Here is a 25,402-nt window from a genome sequence, read left to right as displayed (position 1 = left end):
TCTCCTAATTAATTGTGGTTACCATTCAATGCAGGGACTAATCCCAGCATTACAGGACGTGATGCCAGGGGTGAAGCACAGATTCTGTTGTATGCATATGTGGAGAAATCTGAACAAGAGATGGAAGGATAAGGAACTTAAGGCAACATTTTGGCAATGTGCAAAAGCAACTACTGATCAAGAATTTAATGATGCAATGGGAGCTATGAAACGGATCAACAAACAGGCCTGGGAGTATTTGTCAAAATTTGAACAAGAACAGTGGTCGAGATCAAGGTTTTTAGACTGGCCAAAGGTAGACAGTTTGACAAGCAACGACTGTGAGTCATTTAACTCAACAATCGTGGGTCTTCGGGGGAAGAGCATATTGACAATGCTTGAGGAGCTTAGGTTCTACATCATAAAGACAATGGCAACTCACAAAGACTCACTGATAGCTTATACTGGACAAATAGCCCCTGTACAAGTTAGCAGGTTAGAGAAAGAAAAAAGACAAGCCAATTACTGGGAAGCACAATGGTGTGGTGATGATGAGCACAACCAGTTTGAAGTAACAAAGTGGCAACATAGAATGAGAGTCAATACACGAGAGAGGACATGCTCATATAGAAAATGGCAGCTCACTGGACTACCATGCTGTCATGGGATTGTAGCAATCCAAAGAAAGAATGAGAAGCCTGAAGACTATGTCCATCACAAGCTCACCATTGAGGCTTATAATAGGACTTATATGTTTCACATTAACAGCATACCGAGTCAGGAGTACTGGGAGCATCACGAAGGGCTGCCATGTCTGCTCCCTCCATACAAGAGGCCTATTGGCAGACCTACAAAGAAGAGGAGAAAGGATAGCACTGAGCAAAATTCTGGCAGCCAATACAAGGCCAAGAGAAGATACGGACAGATAACATGCCAAACCTGCAAAAGGGTGAGCAAAACTAAAACCATTAGTAATATGTATTTACTTTACCTTTTATGTCCTATCTGCAACTTTATTAATGCTGATTTTTCTTACTCATGTACTTTTTGTAAGGCTGGACATAATAGCAGAACTTGTCCTGACAAAGGAACTGGAACAGCAGCTGAAGAACCAGATCTTGATGAGGATGAAGCTAGGGAGCAAGAAGCTAACTGGGAGGAGACTATGGAGGCTGCACACGCTGCACATGTTGCAGATGAGGAAGACCTCACTCAAAACCATCCACAAAGTCAGCCTGATCAGGTAAAGAATGTGATTTATTTTACCTTCTTGTTCTAAACTGTTGGATCTGTCTCCATAGAAGATTTATTTTCATGAATGCACAAACTGATGCAGAATAACATCAATGATGGCAACACTACAACAAATACTTCAACAGCTAGTTCAGAACCATCACCAGCACCAAAGAGGAGAGGCAGACCATCTTTTGAAAGGGACAACCCAGTTCCACCAAGGGAAAGAGGCAGCACCACTCGAAGAGGACTGGCAGCCACTACAACACCTCCAACTCCAGCACAAAATGCAGCAGCTGCACCACCACCCCCTGCTCAACCTAGTCTTGTCAGCCCTGATGTTAGGTCTAGATCCCAAATTCCTACATCTCCATCCAATGTTGGGCCTAAGCCTCAAGGTCCATTACTTAGGCCCACTCTTCAGGCCCAACCTACAGCACCATTTAGGCCCCAACTGTGACTAGGAAGACCATGGCAGTAGCAAGCCCAGCCACACAGAGTAGGTTCACAGGCTTCATGCCCACCCCATCCTTGAAGAAGAAAAAGCCATCCGGACCACCACCATCAAAGCCATCAACAAATGACAAGAAATGAGCTTAGATTGTTGGGTTTTTTAGTTTGTTGTTATTTGCATTTTGGACATGATTTACTTAAAATGCACCCAACTGCCATTATGGCATGTAAATGCTAACCTAGTGTTTCTGTGTTTTGTTACTGTCATATTGGGTCTGTAGCAGTTACTATGAACATGTGTCATTTTGGTAATCTTATTTGGGGCCTGAACTTTGTTATTCTGAATAGTTAATGGTTATAACTTGATGTTATTTTGGTGTTTTATTCAGATTCTGTTCACAAAACTATTTGACATGGCTTACATATACTCCCTATATCTTGCTCAAATAACAACAACAACAACTCAATCAAAGCACAAGAAGAACACAGCATACATTAATTCATCTCAATTACATTGAGGACAAGATTACAAAATTTCAATTTCTCACTGTTATACTATTATAATGTACAATGTCTACCTACTTAGCCACCCTAAACATAATCAAAGCCACATTTAACCCAATCAAAATACACATAAAAATTAGGCACAACTCAACCCTCTTCAGATTCTCCTTCATGTCATTCACCACAGATAGTACCATCATCATCCTTTGAATTTCCTGGCCATCCCCACAGTCGACATTGATTCTGCCTTTCTTTTTGGGTTCTGATTTGCCCAGCATATTACTGTTCTCTGAAGAAACTTCTCCTTCCACACATTCCGCTTGTATTTCATCCAACCATTGGAAATACCCGCAACGCATTTGTGTGTTCTGGCACAACACGAAGAGTTCAAAGATCAGAGAACAATCGAAAACTAAAACTGAATAAGAACAGACGATAAACCAAGAAGGGATATTATTCTACTTCCTCACATATTCATCACAATTCCAATCTTACCTTCCACATAGGGTAGCGTAGAAACCATCTATCAGGGTTGCTACTTGTCTTCGACTTCAACGGAACCACTGGAAAGGGACAAAAGCAACAGCCATCATAACTTTTACTTACAATGCCCGAAGCACCATCCACGTCGCAGGCTTGCATCGAGGACTGCCTTCTCAGCGTTGTAGCTTTTCCATGAGCCCTTGCAGTATGCATCTTCCAATCTTGGATCCCTACTGCGAATGAACGAACAGAGAGCGTTGTTGATTTGGGATTAGGGCAAAGAGTTATGATTTGGGGGCAAATTGAATTCCAATTGATCTAATTTCCACCTAGGCTAGCAAATTAATTAATTATAAATTACAACTCAATTAAAACATGATTTGTCAGCATAATCCGGTGTCCAGGTAAGCATTGTCCTCACCGGAGCTTTGGTCCGGCAAGGTTATGGATACGTTTGTCAGTTTTTAAAATTAACCAGGTACCATTTTGTCGATTACAATAGTCAGATACCGCAATGTCAGCGTTTCAATCTTTCGGGTTCTGATTTGGTCATTACCTCTTCTTAAAATTTAGTAATTTTTTTCTAAGTATATTTTTTTAATGATTTTTTAAAAGTATTATTAGTTGTTAACAAAAAATTACAAAAAAATATATAATCAACGAAAAATAACCAAATTTTAAGGATAATAATATCTTATTTTTTTAATTATGTTTGCAAAAAATTATATCAAAATTCAATCTCTAATGTATTTTTTGAAAAATACATATTTAATGTTAGATAATCTTGCAAAAAAACTAACATTAAATATGTATTTCTCAAAAAATACATTAGAGATTGAATTTTGATGTAATTTTTTGCAAACATGATTATAAAAATGAGATATTATTATTCTTAAAATTTAGTAATTTTTTGTTATGTATATATTGTTTTGTGATTTTTTAAAAGTATTATTGGTTGTTAACAAAAAAAATTATAAAAAAATATATACTTACCGAAAATCACCAATTTTTATTTATAATAATATCTTATTTTTATAATCATACTCGCAAAAAATTACATCAAAATTCAATCTCTAAGATATTTTTTGAAAATATATATTTACTGTTAGGTATTGTTGTTGTGTTTTTAAATTATTTGAAGGCATTTTTGTCGATAGTAAAATTTGGGTGCATTTTTGTCAGTGTTTGAATAATTCGGGGACATTTTTGGTGGTTAACCCTAAAAAATATGAAACCATATTGGGTATACTAAGGAAATTAATATAGATCTTTTAACTTAGTCTACTCACTATACCTACTCCATTAACTAAGTTGCTAAAGACTAAACATCTAAATTTAGTATTCACTAAAAATAAAACAAGAAAAAACTACTAACCTCAAAATCTAAAGCTCCACCTACGTGCCAAGTAGCATTCAGTCTGTTGATATCTCCATCACAGACATATTCTCGGAGGGCCATATTTCGTGAAAGAATTCAACCTTAACCGTTTAGAAGGTCACAAAGTTTAAAAAATGATGGTTATGCACAACAATCTCAAATGTTGTGACCTTATATATGCATCCGAGTGTATCTCGGATGCTGAGACTCCAATTGCGGTTCTTGTATATATCTCGGGTACTGAGACTCCATTCTGATTTTTCGCATATCTCAGGTGCTCAGTACCCGATCTCTCCTCTAACACATATCCTAGGTGCACCCAGGATATGTTTCGGCGTCGTTCGATCACAGTACGGGATCTCAAACACCGAGATATATTCAATTTTGGGTTAACCTTTCAACATCCAAAATGTGTCATATAATGCATTTTTGTAAATACTTCACCATTTATATATTTTAGTAATTTATATATTTATTTAATTTAAATTTAAAAAAGCCCTATTTATTTCTTCAATTTATTTGTTGTTAGTGGCTTTTATAGATAAAGTAAACAATATAAACAGTAACATATATGATTGGTTAGTTAAAATTTTCTTTGAAAAAAGAAGAGTAAACAATATAGGCAGCAACATATATCATTGGTTAGTTGGAATTTCTTTGGAAAAAGAAGAATAAACAACATTTCATTAATTGATTTCTAAAAGTTAATACAATTTCGCTAGGTAACATAAAAATCTAATAAAATGTACCAACACATTTATCTACAATACAAAGAAATATCTATCTAATAAAAAGAAACATTCATCAAACGTAAAGAAACATTTGTAAAATTTAAACTAAGAAACATCTATGTACAACAAAAAAATATCCACCTATAGATTCCAGACAAGATTTCTATTTCACATCACCAAAATCCTATATTTCATAACGTATATAATTGTCCTTAAGAAATTGAAAGTTGGAGTAAGATAGAAATACATAATAATAATAATAATAATAATAATAATAATAATAATAATAATAATAATAATAATAATAATAATAATACATGCCACTATTATTGGAATCAGTAGTATAGTTTTAAGCAGCTGAATATCCTAATAATAATACCCTCTCAAAATATTATTAAACTCTTTAATTATAATCATATATAAATTTTGGAATTATTAAGATCAATGGCAAAGTTAACCACAGATCTAAGATCATCCCAATTCTCATTTGCAAACAAGTAATATTCTGCATGGTGCTGATTCTATGATTAGTTGGAATCCTTTTAAATATTCTGCATAATATCCATATTTACTGTAAAATCCGCCTAAATAAAGAACATATAAGTGGTTGCTAAAAAATTTTACTAATAACAAAATTTTGTATTCATGTTAAATTTTTGTAAATATAATCTACAATATAAAAAAACATCCATCTAATAAACATCCACATAAGAGCAAAAAAATATCCATAATCTTATTATAATCATAGTATAATTCACAATTTAATCTTGTAGGGGCACATATAAGTAGACATTAAACTTCACAAGAATAGAAAATAATTCTGCAACTAAGTTCATCATGCTGTAAAAGTCAATCATATATCATTCTACAACAATCTTTTTTTTTCAATAGCTCAAAAATTGTATAAGTCACATGCAAATTATAAACATAAAAGAGAAACAGTGCAAATCAATAACAGAAAAACTAATGGGGCAAATAAAAAAAACCCAACCTTTTCAAACTCATCTCATTCCCAAGATTATCAAAAAGCAACACCAATAATCAAAAGTAAACCTTTTCCTTTCCCTGGACTTGAATATATTCTTTAACAGGAAAGATTTGCACAAAATATCCATCTTTATGAAGAATTCGAACGTGAAGCAGCAAAACACAAAAGATTTACAAGAACAAAAAACAGAAGGAAAACCACCCTCATCATTACTAAAACTTGCAACAAAATTCTATAGAAATTGAAATTTCTTTGTCCACAAAGCCAAAAGGTCTTAGTGGTGGGTTCCTCCATCACTCATTGAGTTTCCTTCCTCAATTCCATCTACATAATCTGCATAATATTGGTTGTTTTCTACTTTTGTTTCACTATCTTGATTATTTAAAAAGGGAAAAGAAAAAAAATAATTATTTAAAACAAATGATCAAAAAATCCATTCTACTAGTTCTAGATGGAAGTAAAGATCTTAATCATTCACAAAAACATCAATTTAACTATTGAAACAAACATCCAATTTCATAAAATTCAAAAAGGGGGGGGGGGAGAAACAACCACCTTGTTTCGTTTGAACACAGTGGTGATCGACGAAGATGCAATTGCAAAGGGAGGAGGGTTGCGGCAGTGATCTGTGTATTGTTAGGGGAGGAGGGGCTTCGGCGGTATTATGCGAATTGCGAGGAGAATGGTTACGGCGGTGGTGACGGTGCTGCGAATCGCGACGAGAACGGTGATGCAGTGGTGGCAGGGCTACGAATCGCGACGAGGAGGGTGCTGTGGTGGTCCGCGATGGCTTGACGTCTTCCTCCGCTTGCGATGCATGCTTGGATGCAGTTGGAGATGCGGATGGCGGTACACACTGCGACGTGGCTGGTCTTCGCGCAGACACGATGGTGCCGATAGCAACCAGATGGACGACGACGGCGTCCACAGCTCGAGGGATGACAACAGAGATAAATGTGGAGGTCACCTTGCTTTTCTCATCTTTTCAGTCCCATTCTTCTCTTCGTTTCTTGTTTTTCCAACTGAACTGAACGAAACTAGTGTGCTAAGCTTGCTTTGGATATTTATTATCTACAGGTTGCTAGATTCACTAAACTTCATCCTAATCATGCCTCTCACCGTTACTGCAACTTATCCCATTTCAACCCCTCACAATCACAGGTACTCTTCTCGCTCATCAACAATTTGTTCCCTAACTCTTAAATACTTGTACAAAATAATGCATTTTTCGTAGGCTATTTCTAATCCCCCTCCCCAACAAAAACCTACACATACAGATGCACCAAATCATTATATTGGCCACAACATTTTTAAGAAGGATAAGAACAAGTATCTTCTCTCTACTATAAGTATCTATCATCATGCCCAGTCAAGTTCGTCTTTTTCGTTTCTCGAATTGCTTGTTTAAATACCAAATAATGCGATGCGACACAGCTTCTTGATCTGAACGACACGAAGGAAGCGACTTATGGTGCCCTTAATACATGGCTTGCGTGGGAGTAGAACTTCCCTATTGCCTCTTTGAAACTCATATTGAACGCTCTCAAGAAGCAACAGAAATGACATAGGATTGTTCAGGTATCCTATTAGGCGATCACTGGTTGCTTTCTTTCTCATCTCTGTTAACTTCAACTAGATAGATAGGGGAATCTAGGAATTTCAATATTCCAAAATGACTAGCTATTCTTTTTATTTATTAAAGTTCCTCATACTTTAGATTTATATGTAAAAGCTTATCAATCTTGTAGTGTTCCTTCTTTTGCTTATTAAATTACATGATATCATGATTTGTTGCCAGTTTTGAGCAACTAAGATATTCGTAATTAAATGGAATTTAGCTTAACCTCACTTTTATTTAATAAATTACTCGGTTTCTTTAGGTGATTAAATGGATGATGAGCAAGGGGCAGGGGAACACAATGGAAACATATGGTCAATTGATTCGAGCTTTAGATATGGACCATAGAGTGGAAGAAGCGCACAAATTCTGGCAGACCAAAATTGCCACTAATTTGCATTCAGTTCCCTGGCAGTTGTGTCATCTCATGATAGCTGTATATTATCGAAACAAAATGCTGGATGATCTTGTTCAGGTATATTTTCCAAACTAACCATATACTATAGTTTTATTGTCTTCTACTGATGCTCATTTGATCGTTATGGACAATTTGCACAAATATTCGATTACAATGTGTTGATCAAAAATATTTTATTTTGAGAAATACCGAGCTCAAAATGTAATGGATTTCTATTTCGAAGAATGAAGGTTGTATCGTGAAAGATTTGTTGAGGAACGAGAAATAGGATCCAGTCGATGTACTCAATCGAGGAATGAAGGTTATTTGAAGTTATTTTTTGCGGTTACACACGATTGTATAGAAAGAGCGGGAACGATTACTCGAAGACTAGTACGCATGGAAGTTATTCTTGAATCTGATTAGTCAAAGACTTTTATAAATAGATAAAAGATTGATGAAGAAAAGGTTAGAACTTTGCTTTAGAAAATACTCAAGTACACTCATATCCTTACAACTTTCTGAGTCTGCGTTCGAGTTACTTTTCGTAGGGTTCCTTCCACATCTTTAAATTCCATTTATGTTTCTTGTAATCTTTATTTTTTCTGCAAATTTACTTTTCAACCAAACTTTTATCTTTCTTGTTTAATTTTAAGTTTCAGTATCTTACTTTCAACTTCAAAAGTCCTGTAATCTAATCGAAGGCATTTTACCGTTTCATTTAAATTCAATTCAATTCATTTCAATTCCAGTCAATTTATTTTCAAAGTTTATTTTGTTTATCTTTCCTATTTCTTTTATTTTTTTCGATCGAAAGAACCTTTGATGCACTTTAGAAAACTAGTACTCACAGAGGAGTATGTTTCGCTCCCAGACTATTAGATATCGGATCACCCTCAATTTGCTAAAAATTGATAAAATAAATTGGCACGCACGGTGGGACAGTTTGAAAGGTTAAGTGTGTCAAATGATTGTGTGTTGCCATAGTGTATGCAATTAAGAAGTGGAAGAATTGTACACATGGCAGACAAAGTTTTGAATGTGAATGGTGGTTCATCTGCAAGTGACAGTGTGCCTGTAGTTGCACAATCCTCGGTGGATGTGACTTCACGTCCGAAAGGAAGTGTGTTGAACAAAAGTGTGGTGGTTACTATTTCTCAAACAAGGAATAATGGGCGTAGTATCCTCCCACGTGGTAATACATCATAAACTCAACCCCCAGTGACCGTCGGTTGGCCACCTTATGGCCTTCCTCCAGGTTACACACCGCCAATAGGTAGTTTTTTTTCCTCTAATTTGATTTGGAAGTACAATCAGGGAAAATAATGTTCAGCCATTGCAACAACATCCTGAGTATTCTCGAGATTATTATGTGGGTTCTACATCGAATGCTTCTAATTCGATGGCAGCTTTTCGACAAAACGTCGATGAAAGTCATCATGATTTGGTTAACTTGTTAACCCAACAAATTACTACAATTTTGAACCCTATGATGACAGATCATGAGACCAAGTTTAGACGTCTTGCTAAGAAAGTAGAGCAAATCGCTCGAATTGTTGATTATGATGAGGGTGATAGGCAAATTATGGAAGGAAACTATGGAGGCATTGAAAATTTGGTTAAAAATGAAAATGATGATGCACTCCTAGGCAGAGAAAATTCTCGAACGGTTCGTCGTGGCCAAAATGCTGATGATATTTTGGCTCAATTGAGAGTCAATCAAGGTGGTGAACGTTATCAAATCACGAGAATTGTTGAGGATGTGCTCAAAAGGGTTGGATTCAATGTGGGTTTTATGAGTCGACCTTATTTCATCTCTGCTTTTCCAGCTGTTGTTCAAATGGCAGAGGTGCCTTGGAGAGTAAAAAATCCTAAAATAGTTATAAAATTTGCTGGAGAGGTTGGTGAATTGACTATTGTTATTGCTCGATATTTGGTTGAGATAGGCAATTTGGCCAATGATGAGAATTTAAAAATGAAATTTTTCCTTGTTCATTGACGAAGAATGCATTTACTTGATTTTCAAATCTTAAGCCTAATTCGATGGTGACTTGGGCACAGTTGGAGAGTGCTTTCCACTCACAATTTTATAGAGGGGAGTTGAACATAACAGTTACCGACCTGGTGGCTTTAAAAAGTGATTTAGGGTTTAGGGTTTAGGGTTTAGGGTTTAGGTTGGTGAATTGACTATTGTTATTGCTCGATATTTGGTTGAGATAGGCAATTTGGCCAATGATGAGAATTTAAAAATGAAATTTTTCCTTGTTCATTGACGAAGAATGCATTTACTTGATTTTCAAATCTTAAGCCTAATTCGATGGTGACTTGGGCACAGTTGGAGAGTGCTTTCCACTCACAATTTTATAGAGGGGAGTTGAACATAACAGTTACCGACCTGGTGGCTTTAAAAAGTGATAATGGAGAAACAATTGACGATTATATGATCCATTTCAAAAATGCTCGGAGTCGATGTTATGTATCTCTCCCAAAGAGTGAGGTGGTAAAAATAGCAATTATGGGGCTAGGTTTTTACATGCATCGAAAGTTGCTTCATGTTCATATACCTGATTTGGCCCATTTGGCTGAAAGGCTGCGCTAGGTTGAAATTCTCCAAAAAGAAAAAGAGAAGTATAAAAATGAGAGAAAACTGAAAAATAAATCTTTTTCTCAAAAGGAGAAAGTATCATATGTTGCAATGAATTCTTCGAGTGAAGAATCTGATTTTGAAACAGAGGTTGATTTGGCTAAATTAAAGAAATGGTCATCTTATGTTTGTTCTTTACTTAAGAAAATCTCGAATGTTGATAAATTAAGTGATTCGAAACATAAGAGTGAGAAAAAATATAGTTTTGATATTTCGAAATCTGATCAAATATTTGATGTGTTGCTTAAAGATAAACAATTAATCTTGCTAGAGGATAAGACACTGATTTCCATAAAAGATTTAAAGGGAAAATCCTATTGTAAGTTTCATCAAGCAACTAGCCATTCGACTAATAATTGTATCCATTTCAAGGACTTGATACAAGAAGCAATCATGGAAGGGAGGTTAAAATTTGATGATGGTAAGAAAGAAATGAAGGTTGATTTCGATCCATTCGATGCTGGAGCTAGTTTTGCAGAACCATGTTTCAGTGTTAATATGGTTGGCTTCTCTTATGACTTCGATACTGCTCTAGGAGACTTCGAGACCAATGTTTGAGCGGTATATCCCAGAGTTGGTGATGGGATCTTGGAGTTTTTTAATGCAACAAAAGTTGAAAGATCGGGATGTATCTCTGTGTCCTTGATGTAATGCAGTTTTTGATGCTGAAGCTGCAGCAATTTTTGAGAAAGAAAGAATGAAGAAAGATTTTGCTCATAAAAAAGAACAAGTTCGACAGAGGCAACCAACTCGAAGAATGGAGGGACAGAGTTCTGGTGTCCCTCAAAGGAATCTTTCTTCCTCACTGAGATGTTCGCAGGCTTTAGGTGCACAATGGATACAAAATTGCCAAGAATTTCGTAATAGAGATGCTCAATACAGGCGTAACCCACAATGGGGCCATCAAGGTTTCCATCGTGGCCGTTATCCTTATTTTTGGGGTCGAGCCAGGGGAAGCCAAAGAGGAAGAGGTGCACGTCAGATACCAAGGCCATCTTTGAATGATAAAGCCAAATGGACAACCCCTTCTATTCATTCTCGAGTGGTATTCCCAGCTGATCGGGAAACGGTCCGGAAAGAGATTCCATCTCCTACTAAATTTGAAAAAGGGAAGAAATATTTCAAGGAATGTAATGATGAGATGGTAAGTACCATTTCGATTATTCCTATTGAGTACCTCGGAGAGTATGAAGGAAATCCACATGAGGATTATGATGTAAAAGACGAGGAAGTATTCTCATTCATTTGAACTGAGGATGAAGTGGGTTACTTCCAAAGGCCTACTAAGAAACAGAAGTCCCATCTTCGCGCACTGCATATTATAGCCTATATGAGTAGGATTAGTGTGAACAAAGTTCTAACCGATGGGGGTGCAACAATCAGTTTGTTGCCAGAGAGAATGCTAATGAAAGTGGGGAAGCATCCTAGTGGTCTGATTCCCACTAATATTTCTGTAACTGATCACAGTGGAGTATCTACTCCTGCAAAAGGATTGGTAACTCTTGGTATGCAAGTTGGATCTTCTGATCGAAATAATGTCTTCGTGGTCATATCTTCGAAGGCCAGTTACAATGTGTTATTGGGATGCGATTGGATTCATGGTGTTGGGGCTGTACCTTTGACTGTGTATCGAAGTGTCCTTTTGTGGAGAGATGAAGGAAAACATGAAATGATCAAGGCAGATTTGAATTTATATGTTGAACAGCTGCATGCCGATTTCAGAGTGTATAATGGTAAGCTGAAGCCTTTAAATGTCGACAGGGTGCTCAACTCCTTCAACTGCGAAGATTGTTTCTTGACTTCAAAAGGTTTAAACGTGAAACTCTGTAATCCAGAGCTTGAGGCCCCTCCAACTGGTTGGGAGTGATAGTTTGCATAGGTGGTGGTTCGAAGACATCTCTCCATGGCTACTGAACAAGATGTCTCGAATTACCTAGTAACTTTAAATAATTATATAGGTAATTTCCATTCTGTTGAAAATAAAGATGATTCCACATATGAAGTCGAATCATGTAGGAATTTCAATTTAGATATTTCAGTAAGTAGGACAGATTCGATTCCTTTAATCGAATTTAGGCATGGTTTGGGTTCTTATTATTTTTCTGTTTCTCGTAATGTTATCAGTCAGGCTTCTATTGATATAGCTAAAGCTCATTGTACTGAAAATGATTCAATTGATGATCTGGTTGATAATAAAGTTTGTTTCATTTTAAATGAGCCTATTGATTTATCTTTTGATTGCATTTATGATTTGGAGCCTTTGGGTTTCAAGAAATATTTAGTAAATGATGATGACGTGATGAGAGATTTCGAGTCACAAGATCCTCTCAAAGAAGTTAATTTGGAAACTAATGATGATGTTCTAATTACTTATGTTTGTAAGAATCTTGATGAGCCGTTTCAAACAAAGTTGTTGAGTCTTTTACTTGAATACAAAGACTATTTTGCTTAGGATTATCCTAAGATGCCGGGTCTCAATCGCTCCCTTGTGAAACATCGATTAGCATTGAAACCATTTGCTAGGCTAGTAAAGTAAACACCATGACGTTTTGTTCCTGAGATCAATCAGAAAATTAAAGAAGAGATTGAACGATTGATTAAAGCAAAATTTATTCGAACCGCTAGTAATAAAAAAGAATGGAAAGCTGTGAGTATGTATTAATTCTCGAGATTTAAACAATGCTACTAAAAAAGATGAATGCTTTATGCCCATAGCAGATATGTTGATCGATTCTACAGCAGGCAATGAAATCTTAAGTTTTATGGACGGTTATTCGGGATATAACCAAATCTTTATCATTGAAGACGATGTATCAAAAACTGCCTTTCGATGTCGTGGGCACTAGGGACATATGAATGGATAGTAACTCCTTTTGGTTTAAAAAATGCTGGTGGAACATACCAACGCGCCATGAATACCATATTTCATGAATTTATCGGGTTGTTCATGGAAGTTTATATTGATGATGTTATAGTCAAATCGAATTCGATAAACCAACATCTCAATCATTTAAGGCAGGCATTTAATACAATGCGTAAAAAAGGGTTAAAGATTAATCCTTTGAAGTGTGCATTTGGTGTGTTTGAAAGAAATTTCTTGGGATTTATTGTTCATAAGAAAGGAATTGCTATTGATCAAAATAAAGCTAAAGCAATTCTAGATTTGCCTCCTCCTAAGTCAAAAAAGGAAGTACAATCTTACCTTCGGAACGTTAATTACCTTCGACAATTCATATCGAACCTTTCTGGCCAAACTCAAATCTTTGCATCTTTAGTTAAGCTTAATGATGAATCACAATATGAATGGACAGAAGAACATCAAAAAGCGTTTGAATAAGTCAAAGCTTACTTGTCTAAAGCACCAGTGATGGCGACGGTCCATTCCTATGAGCCTTTGAAATTGTATATTGCAACATCTATGAATACTATTGGATGCATGTTAGCTTAGGATGATGAAGAAGGACATGAGAGAGCCATTTATTATCTAAGTAGAGTGCTAACCGATATCGAGACAAGATATTCTCCTATCGAAAAGTTGTGTTTGTCTTTGTACTATGCTTGTACAAATTTGAAATGTTATATGGTTGCAAAAACTGTGAAAGTAATTGCACAGACAGATTTGATAAAAATACATGTTATCTTATCATATGTTAAGAGGTCGGTTAGGGAATTGGATGCTTGCCTTAACGGAACAATCTCAATGACCAAGGGGCAAATATAGTTGATATAGTTTTCGATTATTGAAAAATGTATTTTGACGGTTCGAAACACAAATATGGTGCTGGAGTTGGGATTTTGATCATTTCTCCGGAAGGCGCTCCATTAGAAAATTTTTTTTTGAGTTAAAATACCGTTGTTTGAATAATGTCGCTGGGTATGAAGCCTTGATATTAGGATTGGAAATTTTGATTGGTAAAGGGGCATTAGATGTTCAAATCCTTGGGGATTCTCAATTGGTATTGAAACAGTTATCGAAAGTGTTTAAGTGTAATAACGAGTAGTTACAAAAGTATTTATCGTTAGCATGGGTGTTGTTAGTGTCTTTTCGAATAGTATCTTTGGTTCATATTCCAAGGATTCATAATGAGATTACTAATGAGTTGGCCCAAATTGCATCGAGATATAGAATACTCCCTGAAACTTTGGAGAAATTGGTACCTATTGAAGAAAGAGAGGCTTTGATTCTGGATGAATGGGATGATGATGATTGGAGAAAAATAATTGCAGAATATTTAAAAAATCAGAATATTCAGGTGGATCGAAAAGTTAAGTTAAAAGCAATGAATTTTATATTGATGGCTGATGAATTGTACAAAAAAGGCGTCGATGGTAGCCTTTTCAGGTGTTTGGGTCAATCGTATAAAGATATTGCCCTTGGAAAAGTTCATAAAGGTATATGTAGTGCTCATCAAGCCGGAATGAAAATGAAATGGGTACTTCGAAGAGATCGAGTGTATTGGCCTTCTATGATTAAAGACTGCATCGATTATGCAAAAGCATGTCAGGAGTGTCGACGACACGGAGTGATACAATAGATTCCAGCCTCCGAATTACATTCAATTATTAAACCATGGTCATTTCGAGGATGGGCTTTGGATTTGATTGGAATAATACACTCACCTTCATCGAAGAATCATAAATTTATCCTAGTGGCAATCGATTATTTTACAAAGTGGGTTGATGCCGTTCCTTTAATAGAGGCCGGTCAAAATGAAATTATTGACTTCATAGAGGAATATATAATTCATTGATTTGGGATTCCTCAAACTTTGAGTACTGATCAGGGGACTATGTTTACTGGTTAACGCATTAAAAATTTTGCAGCCTCGAGGAACATTACTATGGTACCTTCGACTCCATATTATGCACAAGCAAATGGTCAAGTTGAGGCAACAAATAAAATTTTGATCAATTTGATTAAGAAACAAATCAGTCGTAAACCTCAAACTTGGCATGAGACTTTAAGCCAAGTGTTGTAGACTTATCGAAATTCACCTAGAGGATCAACAAATACATCTTCTTATAAATTGGTGTATGGCCATGATACGGTGCTGCCATTAGAAATTAATCTTAATACTTTAAGAGTGATGAAGCAAGATGATTTACCGATTGAAGATTATTAGAACGCAATGGATGATGAATTGAATGATTTAGATAAGGAATTCATTTTAGCACTCGAAAATTTAATTCATCAAAAGAATAGTATTGCTCGGAGTTATAACCGTCAAATGAAAGGGAAGTGCTTTAGCGTGGGAGAGTTGGATTTAAAAGTTATTTTACCAACGGAAAAGAAATCGAAAATTTTTGGTAAATTATCCCATAATTGGCAAGGACCTTTTCAGGTAATCGATTTGTATTCTGGGAACGCATATCTCATTAAAGATATTGATTCTGGCAATATAGTCAAGTCGATAAATGGAAAGTACTTGAAGCAATATCGATATATAGAAAGTAGTGTTTGAATAAAAAGAGTGAAAATGAAATAAAAAAGGGATTTCAGAGCAAACAATACATAAGATTTTGGGCAAGTGAGGGGCTAAAAGTTCCTCGAGTTCCATACGAAGTTGAGCTCTATCGCTGTTGTGGGTGTAACAATCTGAATTTTTGTAAAATTAAATAATGAATTATTTATGATTTATTATATTTGTTGAAGATTTTATTTTAAGAAAATTATTTTACTAAAAATAATTAAATAGAATAAGAGATAAGTTAATTTTAAATTAATTAAGATTCTTATGTAATTTTATTATAATTGAATATTTTGCATAACACAGATTAAAATTTAGTAATAGAAGAATTATATAATTTAATTTAAGTAACTTCTATTATGAATAAATTATTATTTAATTTGAATTTTTTATTTTTAGAAAATAATCTATTAAGAATGATTAAGTTGATTTTATAAATATTTAGAATTTAAGTTAATTAATATTCTTGTAAAATTTTATTGAAATTGGTTATTTTATATAATTTGAAATTAAGTTTTGGTAATAAAAAAATAATGAAGAGTTAAATGATTTAATTTAGATAATTCACATTTTGGGTTTAAATTATATTTTATAAAGTATAATTAACCTGTTCATTTTATAATTTAAATTAAAAATAATTGTTTTTACTCAGTAATATGTTGATGAATAGTATTCTTAAATAGAGGTAAATACTAAATCGGTACCTGAAAGATTTTGACGCTGACAAAATGGTATCTGATCTTTGTTATTGACAAAATGATCTCTAAAAGATTTTAAAATTTGACAAAAGTGACTAACTTTCAATTGAGTGACTTGGAGTTAAAGCTGAAAGGTGACGTATCAATTAACAATTTTTATAATTACAAAATTTACCACTTTTAACTTTTATAATTTTAAAAATACCCCAATTTTAATTTTAAAAAACCCTAATCCCTTTTCTCTGAAACTCTCATCTCTTGTTCTAAATCATCATCATTTTCAAAAAATCCTAATATCTTTTTTTCTTCTCCTTTTTATTGGAGAGACCTCAAGTAAGGCAGCTAAGAAGGATACATCAAATATTTTAGGCAAGATGCCTATGAAAATTGAGAGTGGGGGCAAGTTGACAGTAAAAATCTTATTTCTTTTGGGGCGGATCAAGAGATTGAACGTGAGTTGAACCACGCTATCAAGGCGTCAGTTTCCTTGTATGATAATGGTAATGAAAATGCGAACATTCTGAGTGAAAAATTGTTAGGGTTTTGTTAGTTTTTCTGCTATTATTTTTGCTAAAAATCTCTTACTGGACATATGTGAAACTGTCTTGATTGAAAAAGAAGAAGAAGAAGAAGAAGAAGAAAAAGAAGAAGAAGAAGCGTTAAAGTGTTGGGGCTGAGTCTGAGAGAGATGCCACTTTTTGGACGGCGTTCTCTTCAGCCTTGGAAGTGGCGAAGCTGCTGCTGCTGTTGTTGTTTCTATAACCACCCATCATGAGCTCAACAGCCATAGTAGCATCACAACCACTGGGTCAAGAAAAAAAGAGAAATGAAAAAGGGGTTGAGTCTCAAATAAGCATCTTGGGTTAGAAGAGAGAGGAGAAGGGGGAAGGAGGAGGGCGGCGCTGTTGTAATAAGCCAGAGCCGGAGGTTGGTCAGAGGAAGAAGGAGAAGGAAGGTAGAGGCGGCGATGAACGAAAATGAAAATGATTTTATTGGGGAAGAAGAAGAAAATTGGAGGAGGATGCTGAGGAAGAGGAAGAGACGAGTGTTCCATAAGAAAGGGGATTAGGGTTTTAAAAAATTGAAATTGGGGTGTTTTTAAAATTATAAAAGTTAAAAGTGATAAATTTTGTAATTATGAAAATGGTCAACTGACACGTCATCCTTAAACTTTAACTTTAGGTAACTCAATTGAAGGTTAATCACTTTTGTCAAATTTTAAAATCCTTCGGGGATTATTTTGTCAATAACAAAGATCAGTTACCATTTTATCAGCGTCAGAATTTTTCGGAAACCGATTTGGTATTTACCTCTTCTTAAATATTTTTAAATGGAGTACATTTGATTTTAAAATTATTATTTTACTCACCAATTTTATCAAAATATCTATTTTATCCATATTCTTTTATAAAAACCTAACCCTAACCCTAAATTCCCAAATCAAACTCACAAACCCTAATTCCTAAATTGAGAAACCCTAACCCTAATTCCTTATCCTAGCCACCCACACCAACAAAAGAGGGAAAGAAACGCAGAACAGAGAGGGAAAGAAAAGAGTGAGGGCCACGACGGGGGAAGAGGGAAAAAGAGAGGGAGAGCCGCGCTAGGATAAGAGAAGAGAGAAAGGGGGGTTGTCCGCCATCGCTGCTATCGACCCACGCCTCATCGCTGCCGTCCATACTCGTTATCTCCCCTAGAGTCGTCGCCGTCGAGGGGCCAGCAGAGAGAGAGAGAACGAACGCAAGAGTCAGGGTCGCCATCGAGAAGAGGAGGAGCTGTGTTCCACGCCACCGTTGCCACTGATCCACGACCACCGATGTGAGGGTTCCATCGCCGTTGTTCCAGTGCCACTGTTCGTACCCTTAGTCACTGTCGCCGTTCTGCTCGGCGTCGCTAGCACTGAAGTTAGCCGCTACCACCGTCAAGCTTTGTTGGAGTTGGTGCTGCTTTTGGAGGGGAGGCTTACTCAGTTATACCTCTGTTCCTGGTTCTCGTAGCTGTCGGAGCCTCTACCGCTATCAGAGCCACTAGCATCACCATCTTTCTTGTCTTGGTCTCAATTCTGTAATTCCTGAATCTACCATGCTTTTACCTTTGTTTTATTCCAATTTTGTTTATCTCTACCAAGTTCTAATTTCATCAGTAAATATATCTCTATTTTAGTATTGCCGTTGTGTTTCTGCTTTTTCTGGCTGGTTCTCATGCCATTGCCGCTGTTGCTGTTAATTTGGAATAAGTGGGTTTGTCGTGTTTGATTTCTGAGTTCGGTTAATCGAGGTAGGGGTGCTTTCCTTAGACTCATTTTATTTTCGAGAATTGTTATAAATCGATCTTGATGCAAAAATATATTTTGGTGATTATAAGAGTCTTATGGATTGAACTGAGTTGCTCTGGATAATTGTGATTGTTTGACTAGTTGGGTTATTGACTGTTTGATAAAGTTGAATATTCTGAGTTATTGATTTTGTTAAATTGGCAGTTGCCGAATTGGTTTTCTTGAGATTTGGAAAGGTTTTGTTATTGAAAATGAATTGACTTTTGAAAAGATTTAATATTAAAATTTAGTTTAATTCTGAAAATAATTTGGTATTAGAAAAAAATTTATATTGAAATTTGGTTTAAATCAAATTTGAAAAGAATTTAATATTGGAAACAGTTTGATTACTAGAAATGATTTACTGTTTGGAAATGGTTGAGAAGGGTTTGAATAATGTTTGGATGGAACCCGAGAAGGGTGGCAGAATCCGAGTTTTAGAGGAGATGCTGCAAAAAATTTTATGAAAATCTGAAAGATTCGTTTTAATTGATTATTTAGAAAGATTTGGTTTTAAAGATTATATGTTTTAAGTTTGATTTATTTAGAAAAGAATGAATTATATTTTACGTTTAAATTATTGATGAACCAAATGGTAGGTGTGATAATGAGGAATGATGAATTTGATATTTCAATGAGATATGAATTGATGATGAAAATAGACTAAAAGTAAATGAGACTTGCAAAATTGAGACTAATTGTTGACTCTCTGTCGCAAGATGTAATCGGACACTTTAACTCCCTGGGTTCCCCCATGGGAATGTATATATATATTAAGCTTGGGATTTTTCTCATGGAATATTATATTTGAGTTTGGAGTTTGATTCCATGGAATATTATATTATTGAGCTTGGAGTTTGACTCCATGGATATTATTTTTGAGTTTGGGGATGCGCGCACAGAGGGATTGTCCAATGGTTAGCTACTAGGACATGTTGGGTTGGCTGTATAACCGACAAATGAGCTCATTAGCCATAAGACAGGCATACATCATATGCATTTGTATGTTTTGTTTAGGTGTGCATTGTTTTGGTTTGCCTATCTGTTTAACTATGCTTATCTGCTATTTGACCTACTTCCTGTATTAGCATCCTATCTATGTTTTTCTTGTTTGTATTGTATGTGTGTGCAACTGAGAGATCCCTCATGCTGGTGGTGGTGAAGCTGAGGGTTATTTTCCTGATGTGATGATTTGATTGCTGATTTGGTTGAGTTGCTTGAGGTGGGGGCTGTGATTGGTTTAGTAAAATATGAAAAATCAAGCTAGTTTAGCATAGACTTAATGAACCTATGCTTGGAGCAGGTTGGTCATTCATACAGTTTAGGAAACTAATTAAGATTTTTCTTATAAGAAAAGAAAGGTTTTAGATTTCTAAAAAAAATTAAATATTATTTCTTTAAAAAGGTTTTGGATGGTTAGTCGTTGGTTTTTAAAAGATTCATAGGACAAACAATAATCACTGCCTTGGAATTAATTCTTCTCTTTAAACGTATCTTCTTATAAAAATTCTTAAACCCTCTACTGAGAACTCTTTTGAGGACGAAGTTCTCACTCCCCTTCAGAATTTCTTTTCAGTGACAGGTTCATCAGGAAGTTTTGGCACGAAGCCATGATTGAACTACGGAGCTTTATGTATATATATGTTTTCATTCTCTATATTTGATTTAGTTTTAGATTTTATTTTACCCCTCGTCATTTGTCATTTTAAATTTTAGAGGGGCAGGACCTGTATATTAAGAAGTTTTGGATAAGTCTATGTATTTATTATTATGTGAATATGTATCTATGTGACTATGTGATTTTAAAGTAAAGAATTTTTGCTTTCATAATTAAAGATTTGGTTCATATTCGCGAAGGCTCAATATTAAATAAATATAGTATCAAATTAAAGAATTAGAGGTAAGTAACGCCTGAACTTTTAGTACGATCATGAGGTGTTAGAAGCAAGGATGTTATAGTGGGCATAATAAATTTCAACTTCGCCGTGTTCTTTGTTTTGCGCTCTGTCATATCTTCTTCTGATTTCTTCTTGTTTGTTTTCCACCTTGCAAAGGTCTATGAAAAGTTTGTGTTTCTTTTGCTGTGCCATAGCATAAGGCTCTGCTAACTCAGCTTTCCTTTGTTGAATTCTTGCAAGTTCTTTTTTGAGTTCTTCTCGATTGTCAAAATAAGTTTGGGTGCTGGCAGCTTGGGCAACCCTCAGATCGAATTCTTTGTATGATTTTTGTATTGACTGGTGGACAACACCAACTTTTTTAGGCTCCATTTCGATTTTGATCACTCTTTCTTTTGCTTTGTTTAATCTGTCTTGAGAGATGGAGAGATTTTTGGAAACCCTCATGAATATTCTCACTATCGAGGAGAATTGAGGTGGAACCTGGAATTAAAGGGAAGAACTTAGAATGTTAAATAAAAGGCTATTTAAATCGGATTGTGCAACCCACTCATTAACAGTATGGGTTAGTAGCCTAAGAACAGAGATTATTTGTTCGAGAGTGTAGAGATAAGATTTGCAGGGAGAGTTGGAGCTGCCAAATTCTCTTTGATCGGACTTGAAATAGGAATTTCTTCTTCTTGGGTGATTTTGGTCAAAACAACTACAAGTTTAGCCAATTTAGTATCTGGAAGATCAGATTTAGTGGCTGGAATTTCTTTAAAGTTTAGGGACTTGTGAAGAAGATGGTTTGGTTGGTTCTCTTGGACTTGAAGGATGTTGAGGAGAAGGTATGGCTTCTCTAGTTTCTCGAATAGGTGAGTTGAGGGTTTGTGAAATCGAGAAGTTGATAATAAGGTTAGCATTAATGGGAGAAGAAGGAGTGGAATTGTTCACAACTTGAGGAGATTTTTCTTGGCTCATATCCACCAGGTTTTGTTTTTCAATGATCAATGGTGGAATAATTTGGATAGGGTTGGCCATAATAATGATTGCTTGAACCAAGGAGTGAGGTTCTTGAGATCTTGATCCGTGTTGATGTCCTTTTTTTTATCGATTTGTGAAATCGGTGAGGAAGGAATGGATTGAGCATCCCTCCCAGCTTTTGTCATGATAGAAGTATTTGTAAGTAAAAGAATTCAAAATCGATTAGAACAAGTTTAAATTGGTGAATAGTTTTACCTGGGCAGATTTTCTAGGTTGGAGATGTGGGAATGAAGAAGTCTCTGAGAAGTCATCTGAATCAGAACTATCGGAGGATGAGAAAAAAATATTCGATTGGGATGGTTGTTAACTCTCATTAGAAGTGCTTTCACTTGATGATTGCTTCTGAATTAAAGATTGAACAATTGAATACAAAGTTTGTTAAGATATATATGATGATAAAAGTTTGATAGGAAGAGTCAACTAAGTGTTTACCTTTACAGGTTTGGAGGTTTTGGTCGAAGTTTTTTGAATCTTTTGTCGTGGTTGTTTGGGTTGTACAGAAGCTTTGATTTTCCTTTTCGGAGCTTTTTTGGGTGAGGCCTCAGCCACTTGGAGAGTTTTAATCGCAAATTCTTTGATTTTATCCAAGGTACGATTGTATCGAGAATAATAATTGTTCCACCACTCAATGAAAGATTTAGTGACGAAGGCACTACAAACATAAGACAAATGAGAATAGTTGCCTCGATGTGTATGGTTGACATCGAGACATTTTTTGATATCTTTCCTCGATTTGAATTCGAAATGACAAAGAGCACTGTCTTTCCGAGGAACAGGTGATGCAAGAGCTTGGGAGAAACCCATTTGTCTTGCGACATAACGAGGAGCATGGAGGGTTACTTTAAATTGCTCTTTCTTGTATTGAGATATTCCTATTGGAAATACCTGAATAGCAAGGAAATTTGCTCAAGTCGCATTGGCTACATCGTTGTCTTCATCGTTAGTAGGAAAAAGGAGACGTTCGAACCAAGCCAGTTTACAACCTCAACGTAAGAAGGGGTTAAATGTCAGTTCTTCATTCTGAAAGCTTTTGCATGAATGGAGTAGTGAGAATACAACCCAAAAAAAGGTCTTTGGTCGAAGTGGCATCCTTAAAGTTTGGCTGAAATGGGACTAATCAAAAGTCTTTGATGTGCTATTTTTTCGAAGTGTTGCCCCCATCTTGTTTTATAAATTTTTCAAAAACGGCATTTAGCCAGATTTGTAAAAGCCAGAGGGGATCACCTAGACTGATCGAAGATCTATTTCGGAGATAGTCAACCAAGTGCCCCAGTTCATCAAACAAATTTTCCAAAACTAACTTGGCCAAGTTAAATTTGTGATCTTCATCGAGTAAGGCAGCCAATGGGAGGAATAATTTTTGCATTTGAATACTCCTCGAACAAAAAATAATAGCATTTAACCAGTAGTATAAAAAAGCTACACTTTCCTCATCAGTCACAGGATCATTTCCATAACCCATGTGGTAATTAATAAAATCACTGTAAGAGTTCTTTTGAACTATCTTATAGGATTTAGTTGGTTTTGTGTAGAATGTTGCCTCGGGATAGTTTACCGGGAGACCAGTAATGGCGGCAACATCAAACAGTGTGGGCTCCACCATTCTACAAAGGAGGTGAAAATTGTTGGTGGTCTTGTTCCAGAAACACAGTGCAGTCCCAATCATCCAGCGATGTGTGGTGGGTGTGATGTGAGAGAGACGAAGAAGGTCATGGATGCCCTGTGCTCTCTAAACATTACCTTTTGCTGATTCAAGGTGTTGATACCAGGCAAGAAAGTTGGCATTTCGGGAAATGATTTTAAGGTTGTTTCTGAAGGATTTCTTGTGATCGATGAAGAGAGCAATGAAAAGGTCCTATTTGATGAGCAAATCTTCTTCTTTGGCATTTGGAAAGAAATGGACATTCTTTTTGGTGTGCTCCAGAGTCTGTAAGGGGCCAACAAAATAGCAAGTCTTATCTTCGGCAGTGAAAGAGATGAGAATCCTTTTGTCAGTAGACAAACTCTTGGGATCTTCAATGATAATATCATTGAATCGATTTAATATCTGCAAGTCAGGTTGTTCAAAGGCTTCGGTTGCGGTGTGTTTGCCTTTGTCTTTAGTAGATAAAGTTTTTGGAACAGAAGAAGAAGCCATTGATGGGAGTGTAAAAAAATTTCTAATGATTGATTTGATTATAAAGGGAGAATTTGCACAGAATAATTCAGAAACAGGTGGTAAAAAGTTTTTGAAAAGAAAGGTGACATTTAAGGAGATGAAAGGTTGACGTTGAGTAACGGTGAAATTTTATTAAGTGAAAATAAAGGAGGGGCATTGTTGTTTCGTATTTCGTTTTTCAAAATTTGAAATTAGAAACTTCTTTGAGAAGGTGAAGTGGGAGAGAGAAAAACGATGTGTAGTGGGGAACGTGCCGTAGTGGACACAAATAAATGAAAATTAGTAGGTTTCATTTAAAACGAATTTATTAATTATAGTGGCGAAGTTAAATTAGATAGGATTAAGTGTTTCATTCTTTAAAGATATTGAAAAAACACATTAATTCTAAGGGGCAGTTTATTGATCGAAAATATTTTGTTTCGAAACATACCAAATTCGAAATGTAATGGATTTCTATTTCAAAGAATGAAGGTTGTATTGAGAAAGATTAGTCGAAGAACGAAAAACAGGAGCCAGTCGATGTACTCAGTTGAGGAATGAAGGTTATTTGAAGCTGATTTTTTGCGGTTACACACGATTGTACAGAAAGAGCGGGAACGGTTACTCGAAAACTAATACGCATGGAAGTTACTCTTGAATCTGATTGGTCAAAGACTTTTATAAATAGATAAAAGATAGATGAAAAAAGGGTTGAAACTTTGCTTCAGAAAACACTCAAGCACACTCATATTCCTGCGACTTTCTAAGTTTACGTTCGAGTTACTTTTCTGTAGAGTTCCTTCCACATCTTTAAATTCCATTTATGTTTCTTGTAATCTTTATTTTATCTGCAAATTTACTTTTCAGGAAAACTTTTATCTTTCTTGTTTAATTTTAAGTTTCAGTATCTTACTTTCAAATTTAAAAGTCCTTTGATCTAATCGAAGGCATTTTATACCGTTTTATTTAAATTCAATGCAATTCATTTCAATTCCAGTCAATTTATTTTCAAAGGTTATTTTGTTTGATCGAAAGAACCTTTGATGCACTTTAAAAAACTGGTACTCACAAAGGAGTAGGTTTCAATTCTAAACCATTAGATATCGAACTACTCTCGATTTGCTAAAAATCGATAAAACACAGTGTCATTGGACCGTCATTGATATTTTATTTCGGATTGACGCATTAACATTTGCATTATAATTTTGTGTTCTTTCATCAAGAGTTTTTCAAGGGATTTGAAGTTTTTGATCGTAAACCTCGAGATAAAACCATTATTCAGAAAGTAGCAAATGTATACGAGATGTTGGACTTACATCAAAGAGAAAGAGAGGATACTGGAGAAATATAGCAGTCTCTACACAAAAGAAGGATCAATTAAGAAAGCTAGGAGGAACTCATATGAGAAAAATTGAAAAGGAAGTCTTATTTGTTGTCTTCGCACAACAGTATTTTT

The 25,402-nt window shown here is 35.4% G+C and overlaps 1 protein-coding gene and 1 pseudogene across 1 annotated transcript; both read left to right on the top strand.

Annotated features, from left to right (window-relative positions):
- The first annotated feature begins 28 nt into the window (after positions 1–28).
- On the top strand, positions 29–1,672 carry LOC148563442 (uncharacterized). The gene is made up of 3 exons (XM_088486810.1): positions 29–928; positions 1,034–1,222; positions 1,316–1,672. The coding sequence occupies exons 1-3, from the start codon at positions 29–31 to the stop codon at positions 1,670–1,672; spliced, it is 1,446 nt and encodes a 481-aa protein (XP_088342936.1).
- Positions 1,673–6,413: 4,741 nt separating this feature from the next.
- Positions 6,414–25,361, top strand: LOC107640216 (pentatricopeptide repeat-containing protein At4g18975, chloroplastic-like; annotated as a pseudogene).
- The last annotated feature ends 41 nt before the right edge of the window (positions 25,362–25,402 follow it).

This window comes from Arachis ipaensis, chromosome B5 (assembly GCF_059453495.1).
Source record: "Arachis ipaensis isolate K30076 ecotype BB chromosome B5, ASM5945349v1, whole genome shotgun sequence".
Taxonomy (NCBI): Eukaryota; Viridiplantae; Streptophyta; class Magnoliopsida; order Fabales; family Fabaceae; genus Arachis; species Arachis ipaensis.
This window is presented reverse-complemented; position numbering and strand designations above follow the sequence as displayed.